The 13,772-nt window shown below is 37.2% G+C and overlaps 3 protein-coding genes across 4 annotated transcripts; 1 reads left to right on the top strand and 2 right to left on the bottom strand.

Annotated features, from left to right (window-relative positions):
* The first annotated feature begins 4 nt into the window (after nt 1-4).
* On the top strand, nt 5-3,071 carry ankrd66 (ankyrin repeat domain 66). Its single transcript, XM_005477355.4, has 3 exons — nt 5-174; nt 2,355-2,583; nt 2,694-3,071. Exons 1-3 carry the CDS (start codon nt 36-38, stop codon nt 2,839-2,841), a joined length of 516 nt encoding a protein of 171 aa, XP_005477412.1. The 5' UTR covers nt 5-35; the 3' UTR covers nt 2,842-3,071.
* A 28-nt stretch (nt 3,072-3,099) lies between these two features.
* adgrf3a (adhesion G protein-coupled receptor F3a) lies at nt 3,100-5,620 on the bottom strand. 2 transcript variants are annotated; one of them, XM_019349186.2, is made up of 3 exons: nt 5,373-5,620; nt 3,728-5,047; nt 3,100-3,633 (listed from the first exon to the last, which is right to left on the bottom strand). In XM_019349186.2, exons 1-3 carry the CDS (start codon nt 5,421-5,423, stop codon nt 3,553-3,555), a joined length of 1,452 nt encoding a protein of 483 aa, XP_019204731.1. In that variant the 5' UTR covers nt 5,424-5,620; the 3' UTR covers nt 3,100-3,552. The 2 variants fall into 2 exon arrangements, with proteins under 2 accessions (XP_019204731.1, XP_019204732.1); XM_019349187.2 differs by lacking the exon at nt 5,373-5,620 and having other exon boundaries at nt 3,728-5,170.
* Nucleotides 5,621-8,011: 2,391 nt separating this feature from the next.
* On the bottom strand, nt 8,012-13,158 carry LOC109195804 (adhesion G protein-coupled receptor F5). The gene is made up of 9 exons (XM_019348522.1): nt 13,073-13,158; nt 10,167-10,215; nt 9,941-10,070; nt 9,686-9,838; nt 9,486-9,592; nt 9,318-9,376; nt 9,104-9,228; nt 8,502-8,723; nt 8,012-8,271 (listed from the first exon to the last, which is right to left on the bottom strand). The coding sequence occupies exons 1-9, from the start codon at nt 13,099-13,101 to the stop codon at nt 8,012-8,014; spliced, it is 1,134 nt and encodes a 377-aa protein (XP_019204067.1). The 5' UTR covers nt 13,102-13,158.
* Nucleotides 13,159-13,772: the final 614 nt, after the last annotated feature.

A 13,772-nucleotide genomic window follows, 5' to 3' on the forward strand; every position in this document is an offset into this window, starting at 1 on the left:
GATCCGTTGCTAGGATCCACTGTTGCTAGGTTAAAATGTCAGAGTTGCACCAAGCTGCAGCAGCAGGCAACTATGATCAAGTTGAGGAGCTTCTGAGGGAAAATAAGTGCAATCCCAACCAGAAAGACATCGACTGGTACAGCAAGACACCTCTCCACTGGGCAGCGGCTAAAGGTAGTTTGTTAAATACGTGAAAATGAGCCGTATCCTTGTCCCCTGGTGACTGCGCAAGTCTTGGGCTCAAATTACCTGTTCGCATTCGCTGTAAAATTAAAATGAAAAGTGTGATTAGGCCACGTGTACGCTGTTTATGCAGCATAAACGTTAGTGCCAGTACACTAAACTGCGCTTTATACCGTGCGTAAAAACGATTTAGGCACAAAGTCGGAATTCATGAATATTTTTTAGAGCTGCCTTTTCACTAAATATTTAATACAGTAGACAGCATTCATTAAAAAGACTTTGGAAACAGTTTCTCCTTTAATAGCGATAAAGTTGACGATTTTTCTGTAAAAGCTTGACAAAAATAAGCCCTTTCCTCAATTCTATTGATTCAACATTGAAATCTGACATTACATCAAATTTTTAAACTACATTCATATTGAAACAATATCAGAGTCGGATGAAATATATTTTAAAGTTCAACATTGATGTTGAACATTTATTTTATATCAATTTTTCACCCTCTGTTAAAAGTGAATCAGTGTTGAATTCTGGTGTTGATTTTTTTCCATCACTTTTGCATCCTCCGTTAATATTGAAGCAACAATGAAATAATTCTTTAAAAATCAACAGGACTAATGCTAAACCACTGCAAATTACCATCAGTATTTAAACCTGTGCATAAGACAGTTGTGTATGATCTAAAAACAGGATAACCATTATCTGTTAAACATTAATTACAATTTAACATGTCCATAATAATATCCCAATATTATTAAGCATTAGGTTTTATCTTTGCATCAATTAATAACAGTTTATTATATAAAAACATTTTTTTTGTTCAGTGTATTATTTTGAATTCATTGATTCTAATTTGATCCGGAATGGGGCTGGATATTGGGTGTCCTGCACCACTCATCCGATCTGGAGCATATAGGAGCCTTTCCTGCACTTGTTGGGCAAAGGCAAATTCAGAAACTGTGTTTACCCCCACCTGCTGAGTCAGGCCATCTGAGACAAAAAACAAAAAGTGAGCCAACATGTGAGCTACAGGCCAACCTTGTAGTTTGCTAAGAATCAGAGTTTTGAGTTGCTGCGTCCAGTACAGTCTCTAAATATTCAACAATGACTTTTTTGTGCTTGTATGTTAAAACTGTGATTACACACTATAGCCAATATTTTAGATACACCTTTTCAACATCTCGGTTATTGTAATTTCTAATGAGCCAGTCAGATTGCAGAAACGCAGCACTTTTAGGCATGTGCAGCACTGTACAAAAGCCTTGCACTACACCTCATTTCTTTATATTTTGCTTCAAAGGTGCCACACTTGTTCGTAAATTTTTACAGTGACCTTGACCTCAGCAATAGTTTTCCAGCCTTTCAACATTAACTGGACATGCTTGGCCTGCTTTTTTACTCATTTTCAGTCCGGTCCTTGTACCTAAACATTTTTAGAGGAATCAAGGAAAAAATGTGACTGGACTTTTCTTGAAGATGTTTCGCCTCTCATCCGAGAAGCTTGTTCAGTTCTAAGACCAAATGGTGGAGAGTCCCAAGTGCAAGTTGTCCCTTAAGAGGGTCATTGACCCACTATTGATCATGTGTTTCATTACATGAAAGGTGGCTCTTTCACACACACACAATAGACAAAGACAACATCTCCAGAGATTTCAAACATCGAGAGGTCAATTTTCAGATTTTCTGGCTATTTAGGGCGAGGCAAGGTCTCACAATGGCTTCACCCAAAACCTCTGCTAATAATGGCCCATACCACTTTTCACACCTTGAAAAAGGGTGTGGGCCATTATTAGCAAAGGTTTTGGGTGAAGCCATTGTGAGACTCTCCACACTGCTGGAGTAAATATACTTTGTTACTGTACTTAAATAGAATTTTCCGTTCTCTGTACTTTACTTGAGTATTTATGACTACCTTTTTACTTTTTCTCCCTATTTTATACACTATACATCCTGAACATCAGTTCAAATGATGCTGAGATTTCCAGCAGACGATCGGTCTATAACAGTAAGGTATCTATATTCCCCAGTAAGAGGACACCAAAACCTTAAGGAGGGTCCCTGAAAACGTTTATAAAACACTCTGCACAATATTGTTTAATTTTCCCAATAGCCCTAATTCATCAAAATAAATATTCTTAACTTGCTCACAAACTAATTATATTTTTCCATAGGACACACAGAAATGGTGAGGATACTTGTAAAGCATGGAGCCAGACCGTGCCTGAGGACAGAGTATGGGTGGACCCCTGCCCATTTTGCTGCAGAGTCTGGTCGGCTGGCAGTGCTGCGGTTGCTGCACTCACTCCATGCACCTATTGATAAGGAGGACTGCTGTGGAGACAAGCCAGCGCGTATAGCCGAGATATACGGACACCAAGACTGTGTTAGATTCCTTAAAAAGTATGACATGAAGCCCGGTTCTCAAATTCTTGTACTTTTAATAACAATAAACTATATATAATATAATGCTTGTACATGATTAATATATGGTCTTGTTTTGTGTGTTACAGAGCAGAGATAGAGTGCGAGGTTTATCGCAAGCTAGCAGCCCGAGAAGGGGTTTCAGTGGATGACACAGATGAGGAGTGGGCAGAACGGGACAAAGAAAACTTAAAAGCTGAAGCAAGATGTGAGCCCAAATCACATTTACAGAAATAAAATCCTCACGCAGGTTTTCTTCTATCCTTTCAGCTGAGTTTTCCTTCAGCTCTTTACTGCTAAGTGCTATTTAAAACATGGAATGTACAGCATTATTAAATCACATTTCATATTAATATGTATATTGAACAAAGAAAGACAGATATGTACGTAATAATTATTAAAACTTCTGACTTGTATTACTGCAAGTAAACCAAAATAAACAACAAAGAAACAGTCACATCAAAGAGTAAATGAATCTAATATATTTGATTTAAATGTAGTGTTTTGTGAGTATACATGTGTACAGGTGTTGTTTAGGACTTTTTACTTGTTGATTCCAACTTTGTGGAGCTTTCGCTGATGGTTGGTGGAGCCTGCAGAACAGAGGAAAAAGATGTGCGTCATTCATCATCAGTCACTGTGGTCATTTACAAACAAGCTGTGGTTCACTTACTTTTTTCTTGAAAGAGTCCAGCAGTGCTTCACGAGTCTGTCAAAATCAGAATAAAAACAAAGTTTGATGAAAACATTTCCAAGGATACTTTTGATAACTGTTGATAATAATTTTATTAAAATAACTGAAATGACACAGAATTAACCTGAGAGCAACTACAACAATAATGACACATCGATTCAGCTGTGGATTTTAGATCATGCGTTCCTGCCATTGGCTTCAAACTTTAAATATATTCAAATGTTATCACAGTGATACAGCAGCATGTAACTAAACTAGGTAGGCCTCTTATCTCTAGAAGTAAATGATTTTACCATTCTGTCCCCCAGGCACGTGGTCAACAAAATCAACAAACCCTAGAAATGAAAAACAAGCATTTAAAAAGAAAACAAGCGATACTTTTAGCAGAACAGATATTGAGTCTGATCAGTTTAATAATTGTGACCATACCTGGAATGCGTTGAGCAGAACAAAAGCGTAGTTCACAGCAAAAGTCACAGCTCCAGCTGTGAGGTCCAGAATAAATGTTGCAAATCCAAAAATCCATGGCAAACCAAAGATTGGAGTCAGAAGAATAACTGATCTCAGGACAGTTTTGGCAGCCTGTATTTCTTTCTCATGAGATTTTTCTCTGCTCCTATGGTCCAGAAGCTTCATGATTACCACCAGCATGGCAAACAAATTGATGAAAACAATTATACCAACTGGGAGAATGAATGTATAGATGGTTCCTTTCAGAATTCCAGAATAAACCAGCCAACATGTTTTCATACTGAAATATGCGCCTTGAGCGCCGCCGTTGTTGGTGAGAAATGTGATGAAAACGATGAGAAAAGGACAAACGTAGCCCAGGATCAACGAGAACCTCAGATAGGTTTTCTTGCCCACTTTGTGAAACAGGAAAACTGCCTGATGAAGGAGCGTGGTGCTCAGGCTCAACATCCAAAAGAACATGGCCAGGTAGCAGAAATGCTTCAGAAGAGCTGAGATTCTACACCAGATTTCTGAAATGCTCTCTGGTTTAGAAGATGCCAGAAAACAGCAATCTGCCACCAGCAAACAAAGAGAAATGTTCACGTGGGCGGTGTGGCGCAAATGTAGAGTATTTGTCTTGACTACTTTGCTCCAGACGATCAGTTCTATCAGGAGGCTGATAACGAGTGACACCACTGACGCAGAAAGTCCAGCGTACGTTATCTCGGTCATGTAAGGGATTTCAATGGGATACCTGGACATCAGAATGGCAAATGAAGTCAGATGATTGCAAATGCACTCGTCAGGTTTAGAAGCGCCCCCCCAGACACATCCTTCATCTGTCCAGTTGCTCTGGCTGTAGTTCCATGAGACACATTGCAGACTAACATCGCGAGGCCTTGGTGTGAGCAATGGGAGCTTTATTGTAATCTTAAGGTTTTCTTTTCCCCGTTGAGTGGTTGTTGACACAACAATGCTGTTGATGTTGGATGTGTTTGTTGTATTGGGCAAATAGTCCTGCAGGTATTTGAATCCAGCTGTTTTTACGATGCCATTTCCTGAGCTTTGAACAGTGACTGAGGCATTGAACACCGTATTGGTGCATTCATCTTCGCTGCATGTCTGTACATGTAAGTTAGTTTGATCAGAACCATTACTTATGTTTGATATCTCAATTAACTTCTCAACTGACTTCAGATATTTCTCAGCCAGGTTTTGGTTGCTTTCAGTATTCTGTGGATTCCACGAGTTTCTAAGAGATTCATCCAGCAGATTACTAGATGAGGCCAGGAAATGCTAAAAAGAAAGACAAAGGTTTGCAGCTCATATAGCTGTGATGTTCCCATTAAAAATTAATCATAAAAAACGAGTTAGTCTTCTGCAGCTGTTTTATGGTATATGGTTTAAATGAGCAATGACTTTGATGATGTAAAAGTTAAATAGTGAGACTGTACTACTAATGTATGTAAACAGGACTCGAGTGAATAAATACCAATACTGGAGATTTGTTTCATTGTAACTCTTAAGGATTGTAACTTTAAATACAAGTATTTATACTTATTGATCTTAAAGTTTTAAAGGTTTTTAAATAGTAATCAAAAAGATATTCTTTGGTACTTACATTACTTGTGGTTGTATCATTTACACTATGGTTTGCCAGAATGGTAGACATGGTGCTGATCACTTCAACTGATGCATTCAAATTAGGAAACGTGTTAATAGTTAATGGATTTTGAGTGGCATTGGTAAGGTTAGAAAATACTGACTCTGCGTTTTTATCTAATGCCCCAAGTCCAGTGCCAGAAATCTATAACAAGAGCACATATGTATTAGGCAAGCTTAACTGTGTCAGATAACGACTTTAACAAAAACACTAGAGTACTTTCCATTTTCCTGTCCTGTAAAAATATCAAAACAGTTGGATAATTTGTTGCTTTATATTAATACGATTACTTTCCTGTCATATGTAAAAAAACAAAATAAAAAACTAAAAAATGATAAGATGATAACTTCAGTTATGAAATTTAGGCTTACTATTGCATTTTGCAGTATATCGTAGAGGTCGAAGTTCACACATCTTGATTCTTCCTTTCCCCAAATCCCCTTTAAGCTGAAAATATTAATTAAAAATATTAAATGTCAAACATAAATTCTAATATATATACTGCTTAAATAATTTTCCTAATCAAAATGCAAACAATTATAGTTTTTGGACAGTAAAAGAAACAGAAGTTTTAATCTAAATACATAAATAAAAATAATTTTAAAAAGAGCTGATACATTATTACATACTACACATGATTGGATATATTCTTACTTGCATTGCCTTGTTCTTTTCCCAGCAGAGTTTGTGCATTTTAAAACTGCAGTAAAATTAGCTTTTGTGTCTTCCCAGTCACCTTCAGCTGCACAGTAGTCATCCTTTACTGTTTTAGGGAAGAAAATTTCATATAGTTACAAAGACAATATCAAAATATAACTTAGAGAAAAATATGTTAAAACTAAATTTGTGTCACAAAAAATATTTCCTGTTAATATTTCCTGTTAAGCATAATATATAAATATTTGATCCTTCAATGAAGTAAGTATTTCCAGAATTTAGTCATGACTGCACAATCCATGCCCAATTTTACCCAAATGTATTTTACATTGTAGTATAATTCAGTATGTCACAATTACTATATTATTATACACTAATATCGTGCACCCTCTTTCAATTGCAAGGTTTTATATATCAGGATGTAATAAAAAAAAACTTGTCTGGACTATAGCAAGTTCTGAAATTATATCATTACAACCTCAGATAAACAAATGGCCTCACACGCAACTCTAGAAACTTATACAGTACACAGATTAGTTCATGGTTGACTCAGTGACTGAAAGGTGCCCGGGTCCTGTCCCATCACAGGACCTGGACATCACCCCTTCATTGTGCTGACAGTTGGCATGAGCTGTTTGTGATGATATGCTGTGTTTGTTTTTTTGCCAGAACTTCTCCCCTCTGGTCTTCACTTTTCAAAGGACATTGTTCCTGAAGTCTTGTAGTTTGTTCAGTTGCGGTTTTTCAAACCTAAGCTGTGCTGCCATGTTCATTTTTTAGAGACGAAGATCACTCCTGACAGCCTTTACAAAACAAGCCATACTTATTCTTCTTTTTCCAGTTGTATTCTGATTAACTTCAACATTTAACATGCTAACTGAGGCTTATAAAGTCTAAGATCGACTTTGCAAGAATGTGCCCTCCTGGGAAGATTGACAGCTGTTTTTAATATTTTCGACTTCAAATATTTTGCAATGATGGACTTCAAATAGTTTGGAAATGGCCTTATAACCCAGCCCAAGATGGGGAGTAACAGTTGTTGATGTCTTTTTTTTGTTTTGTTTTGTTTTTTTGCATTAACACATTACTGAATTCTCCAGACCAGCAAACTGACAAAACATCTGCTTTTACTGAGGCGCTCACACTTACTCACAGCCTGCTAATCAAGTGTATTTGATTAGCAGGAAGGGTGTACTTAGCTTTTCACACACTGCTTTTGCAGTTTTTTAAAAATAAATAATGACACAGTGTAATATTCCATGTGTTGTAGTTTATCTGAGGTTCTATTTACCAAACTTTTAGAGCTGCAAAGTATTAAAGCAGGATTAAAAAAATAAAAAATACAAATATAAACAAAACAAAACAAAACATAATAACACATGTGTGTCTTACAGATACATATGTGACTTCTTTTTAAACTTGTATATCTTTTATTTTTCATGAAATGAATTAGGAATAGTTTTGGGGTATTTAAAATGATTCATTTGACTGTTGTCTTTAAGGTAAGTAATCATTTATAAATGTTTTAGGCAGTTTATGTTAAAATATCAGAAACTGTTGTTGTGAACTGGCACAAATAAATGAAATCAGATTAATTTGTTTGTTGAAAGTTTTATAGTTACTTAGTTCTTTTTTTTACTTCATTGTGGGATCATTTGTGGGTAATTATGCATTCAATAATTCCCATTACAAAATACAAAGACATACCGGAAATGATATTGAAGAGCACCGTAGCATTTCTTACATTCCCAAGTCTGTTGGTAAATGTACACACTGTTGTATATTCACTTGTCTTATCATCACAGCGGATTATTTTACTAGTTGTATAAACTAGTATGTTGCCGCCTGCAAGAATTGAATATTCATGTCATGTATTTTCAGAACAATTTCGCACAATAAATATTTTAATTAAAATTATTTGTCAAATAAGACCAAAAAAATTACTTACTCTGAGTTTCTAATTGACGTTTGCCATCCCATGTGACATTATAAGGTTCAGTACTATTGTTTATCTCACATTTGGCTTTTGCTTGGAGAATATCATTTTCGGTTTTACAGCGTGGAAATGATGGCTCCGTGAAGACGTCAATGTTTGGTAATAGTGCTACATCCAGTTGAGCACTGGCTTTGTTTAATATGTTGACTGCACAGCCTGATGTGGTGCAATTACCCGTTTGGTGGTAGATACATGAGTACTCTCCTAAGAAACAAACACAAGTGGGGTTAAAGCCAGGAGATTTCGTGATTTAGGTTGATGTTCAATTCTGGATTCTTTTCATTCTGTTTGTTTCTGGTCCATAGAGGGGTGGTTTTTGGGGGGGGGGCTTTCACATATGTGTTAAAAGTGAATTTCTTCTGTTTTGCCATCATTGTATCTCCGGTTAATTATTAACAGTACCAATAATAATATAACGGAACAAGCATATATACCATTCCAGAGTTCTGTCACGTTTCTGAGGTTGACTGTACTGTCAGTTCGTGATGACGTATCAACTGTTGAAACTGTTCCAGTAGTTATGTCATATTGCCCTTTGCTGTTTATTATTCTCCATTGTGGGTCAGTTTTCAGGTCCTCTTTGGTTGTGCATCTGATCACTTGGTTGGTGGCACCATAAGGCACAGGCATTAGTGGCATCTCTAAGTTGACAAGACCTGTGGAGGAAAAAAATAATAATGAAATTTCAATCCCTGAAACTAAAAAACCTATCCAGTGCTGTGAACACCACAGATTGAAGGTTTTTGAACAACAGAATAAATCTTAAAATTATTATAAACTAAAACTAGATGAATAAAGTTTGGGGATCTTTGACTTTCATTTTATCTTAATCTTCATCAGAGTAATGATTGCATCCATAACAAAGCTGATTTTACTTTGGGTTTTTTGGTGGACAGAAAATGATGAACATGTAGAACTAAAATGAGATCTAAAAGAAAACGTAACAGAATTTACATTTATTTTTAAAACTCACATGTTGGAAAGAATTTCTTGCATACAGTATACAATGCACCCCTCTGCAGTAAGATTACATTACCTGAAGTCTCCATGTTAAGTGAGGCGGACAGAATTTGGCCAATCTTTATTGAATTATTTATCAGAGCTTGTGAATCGATGCTGGAGGCAATGATTATTTTAAAGTCTGCAATGACGCTACCAATCCTTCAAACAAACAAAAAAAAGAAGGATTTTACATTTTTATTAGATAAATGCAAAAACATAATATTTTATTTGTAATTGCACGAATATACCTGAATCTTGTAATGTTTAAAAAGTCAAATCCCCTCAGAGTGCTGTACTCCGTTTTCATCTAAGAGGTAACAAAGGATGGAAATAGAGTAAATAACAGTAATTTCTATTTTCAAGGTTAAAAATGATGCTGTATACTTTTAAATACATTTTGCGAAAAAAATTATTACCCGTGTCAACAACCCATCACTGCATTTTTCATATTTAGGGTTTGTTATATCTTCCAAACAATCTACATATGTAGACCCCTGCAGTGTAAGAGACCCTGTGATGGTAACTGTGAGCAAGAAAATGTCATTTTGGGGGATGCTTTTAACCTTGAGGCACATAAATAACCAAATGTGCAAAAACAGTTAAATTGACTTAATACCTGCGGTGTTTGAGACACACTTTGCATTGGCAGTTTTATCCAAAGTGCATGTTGCATTGCCACAACATTTTGGATTAGACTGACAGAAAGTATCGTTCCATCTGTAGCCCGGTTTGCATCCACATTTTTTGCTGCCTGTACCATTTGTGCACACTTATAAGGACAAGAGTTATTCAGGATTAGAGTTAGAGGTTATATAAGTATTTTCTTCAGAAATCACAGCATGATTATGTGGAAGATTGGAAATTAGTTTACCTGTTGTCATTACAGGTGCTTCAACAACTGTATTGTTATATGTAAAATTCTTCAGCATGCTTGTGATATTTACAATTGCACTTTTGTCTATTATCAGTTTGGCATAAAGCATTTGTGTTGAGTTATCAGCCTGTGAAAGAAAAGTGATTCCATTTTTTTCTTTTTTAATGTCATGATAAGGTTGAATTTTAAGGTCAAAATGTGTAATTGTGTGTAATCAACAAACCTGACAGAAGTTTATGCCCAAGATGTAAAGAAATAAAAAGGTCCACATCCTGTTTCGGGAAACATAAATGATACTTTTAAAAAGCATTTGGAGTACACACCATACTATAATTAAAATCTTCCTCTTCAAAACAAATGAAGGTGATGTATGAAAAAGATTTTCTGTCGCTTTATCTTTCCTGTTTTGCACACACGAGAGAGGGAAAAACACATTTGAATATGATGCAGTACAAAGAAATCCACTTATCTCGAAAGAACAGTTGTCTCAAACTGTGCAGGTGTATCTGATAAAGTGTGTGTCTAGCTTGTATCACAGCACTAGCTCTGTAAACAAGTAAGTTCCCAAAAAATTGGATGATGTGTAAAAAGGCGATGCAATCATTGGTAATCATTTGACTAAATATAGTTCAAGTACAACATAAACTTCCCTCCTTTTTTTTGAGAAAAATATCCCAGCAGCAGGCTACAAAATACTCTAAGAATGAAAAAGAAATGTAGATTTTATGTTGTAGGCCTACTATGATAGAAATAAATAGTAAAAACAAATCCACACACAAGAGACAAAGCTGAAATCTAATATAGAACGGCCATTACTGTTGAGCCTGGAATTACAAACCGTTCCATCCATCTTGTCAGGCTATCACACAGAGGAGCTATTCATGCCCACATTCACACCTCCCTCCAGTTTAGAGTATGTTAACCAAACTTGGCTGTCTTTTGAATGTAGGGTGTGGCGTACCCTGTGGCAACTCACGGCATCACAGGGAACTCACGCAAACTCCAGGCAGAAAGCTCCAACAGGCTGGTGACTTAAAACCCAGGACCTTCATGCTTTGAATTGACAGAGTTAACCACTCCACCACTGTGCAATCCAATTTAAAAAGAGATGTGATATAATACTATGTATGGAAATCACTGCTTGGGCTCAAGAACACTTCTGAAAGACTCATGCACATGGCACGGACGACTGGCACATCTGTGATGTCAGGTTTCGGAGTGGTGCGTCTTTTCCAAGGAATATCTGAATCATTACAGCAAGACCATGTCAGACCATATTTTATGTGGTCGTGTACAGTATGGCTCCTAAACTGGCCTGTCCAATGTCCAAATCTTTCACACACTGAAAACATGTGGACCACAAAAGCAAAAAAGGTGATGCGGCACAGCCTTCTTTAAAATATTTTTTTAAAAGGTTTTAGATTTTTTAGGTTTTAGGTTATATCATTTATACTCAAGCAAACAAAGCGATTCAGAATCTGAAAACTTTATTAATCCCAGAGGAAGTTTTGCAGTCTCACTTTCTCCAAGATAGTAAGGGCATGATCGAAAACTGCCAATATTAATAGTGTAAAAATGCTCTAATATAAATATGAGATGAGATGAGATGAGATGAGATGAGATAGCCTTTATTTGTCAGTTGCAGGTCTTTTGCCCGCAACCGAGATGACAAACCTTGCCAACCGTACATACAATACACAAACATCACATTGGGGAGACAGGTCAGGCCAGGTAGCGAGGAAAAAAACATCGAAATGTGTAACACAAAAGGATAATACAGGAATGCACAGATATCAACACACCATAGCACAATAAACACAGACAAGCAACATGGGAAAGAGTTCCAGTGTGTACATCTGATCTGGGACCGCTGCAATCTTCGACTGCGCCTCCAACTGACCCGATGTCCACATCAGAGGGGAGGTAAGCGTTGGAGGTGGCGTTGGATCCGGGGTAGGGAGGGTGATGCGTCGGTGAGTGCTTATCAGTATCAGTATGTGTGTGCGTGTCCAGAGTTCAGCTGAGACAGTGTCCTTCGCCCTGCCAGGCTAAGTAAACAGTCTTCCAGCCAACCCAGGTGGCCTTGCATGGAATGGGAAGGAACAGACTCAACACAGTCGTTATCAGGGTGTTTTGTTCAGCTCCGGCCTTGCAGCTGGCGCCAAAGGGGTATCCGCATAAGTGATGTTATTTTTTTTACTTTAGTGCGAACAGCTCATATGAATTTCAAAGCAGTTCTACAGTCCAACACTGGTCTCTCAATCTCCCGTTGGAGAGCCGCGAGCTTCGCCATACTTGCGTTCTGTGATGTTGTCACTTCTTGTGCTCAAGGAGCCAATGTCTGAGAACTCACGGCAGTGTGCCTCCCCGAGATGTTATCCAATTTTGCGCCCAGAGATGTTATTCCGGGCTAGCCCTTCCAAGATGTATCCAGTCTGCAGTCAGAGATCTTATTCTGAGTATTCACAGCAGCCGTAGCCTCTCCAAGATCTTATCCGTGCTGACTCAATGAGCCCATTTTGAGAAACTCACGCCTCTCCCATCGTTCCAATCCCAGCGGGCAGCCTTGTGGGGGTTTGAACAGCCGGTTCCGCTTTCTTAATTCTTCGATAAGTCAGGGCCAAGCCAGCTCCGATCAGCCAGAACCCTGTTACCATGGTTCCGAATAGGTAGATATCTTCACCACTCAGGCTCACCCAAGCCCAAACTTCTCATTGAGAAAGGGGTGTCAATTGCATTTAGGGACCAGTTGATCCAATCCATAATTCCTCTTTTAGGTTTTAGAGAACAGACTGTGAGAGAATGTTCCAGGGAAAATACAAAGAAAAACACGAGACTAGACAAGGACATAAGCAGGGAAGATAAGGGAGAGGAGAAAAAGTGCGTCCGCCTCCTCCGAGAGGCAAAGAATATCCTGATATATTACACAAAAAAATATTACATATAAAGCTGACATTGAGGTGCTTATCAGACCGACAGCCAGAAATCATACTACCAACATACCCACAAATCAGCGTCAAACTTCAAATACATTTAAAAACAATCCCAAGTTTCAAAACACTATTTTCACTTCATTTTAAATGATACTTTACACACATATCCAAACATTTTTGTGAAAGCGTCACTAACCTGCTGTACAAGATGGTAGACGGACCCATCGGTGCTCAGAAATGATGAACTATCAACTGATGGAGCTCTCCCTACAGCAACTTACAAGGTCGGCAGAAGACTAAAACCTGGTTTCGAGTAATAGGAGTATATGAGGAGTTACTGGCAGAAGTTACTGCAGATACACATGCAAATTAAAAAGACTTATGAAGCACTAATTTGACTTTCAAAAATAGAATGAATGATGTTGGTGTCCATAGTTTTAGCATATATTTTCATTTTGAAATTATGCATACAGAAAAACACGCAATGGCATGCTCACTTTAAAGTCTGTTTGTTTTCATCTTTGCTTTGTGCTGTTGGCTTAGTGTTCATACCTAAATGCTGATAGATAGATGCTCTTATCTATCCATAAAATGTATAATTTACATGAATCAAATGTCTTTGATATGCTGTTTGTTGATAAGGGATTGATAAGTGATCTCAATTATGGAATGGGAATAGCTAAATTCCCCACTCACTCCTGATGTTTTCATATATGAAATCATTTTTTATGATTTTATATATTAAAACCACTTTATTTTTTTACATCAGTCACACATGCAATCCCTCGTTAACCTGTATTATATTTATTCAACATCCAACTTGCTGCTTCACACTAGTGTAGGCATGTGTTAATGTGATGTTTATTTACATGCTTTTGACTGTCTGTCGGAAATTC

The sequence above is a fragment of the Oreochromis niloticus genome, linkage group LG19 (genome assembly GCF_001858045.2).
Source record: "Oreochromis niloticus isolate F11D_XX linkage group LG19, O_niloticus_UMD_NMBU, whole genome shotgun sequence".
In the NCBI taxonomy this organism is placed as follows: Eukaryota; Metazoa; Chordata; class Actinopteri; order Cichliformes; family Cichlidae; genus Oreochromis; species Oreochromis niloticus.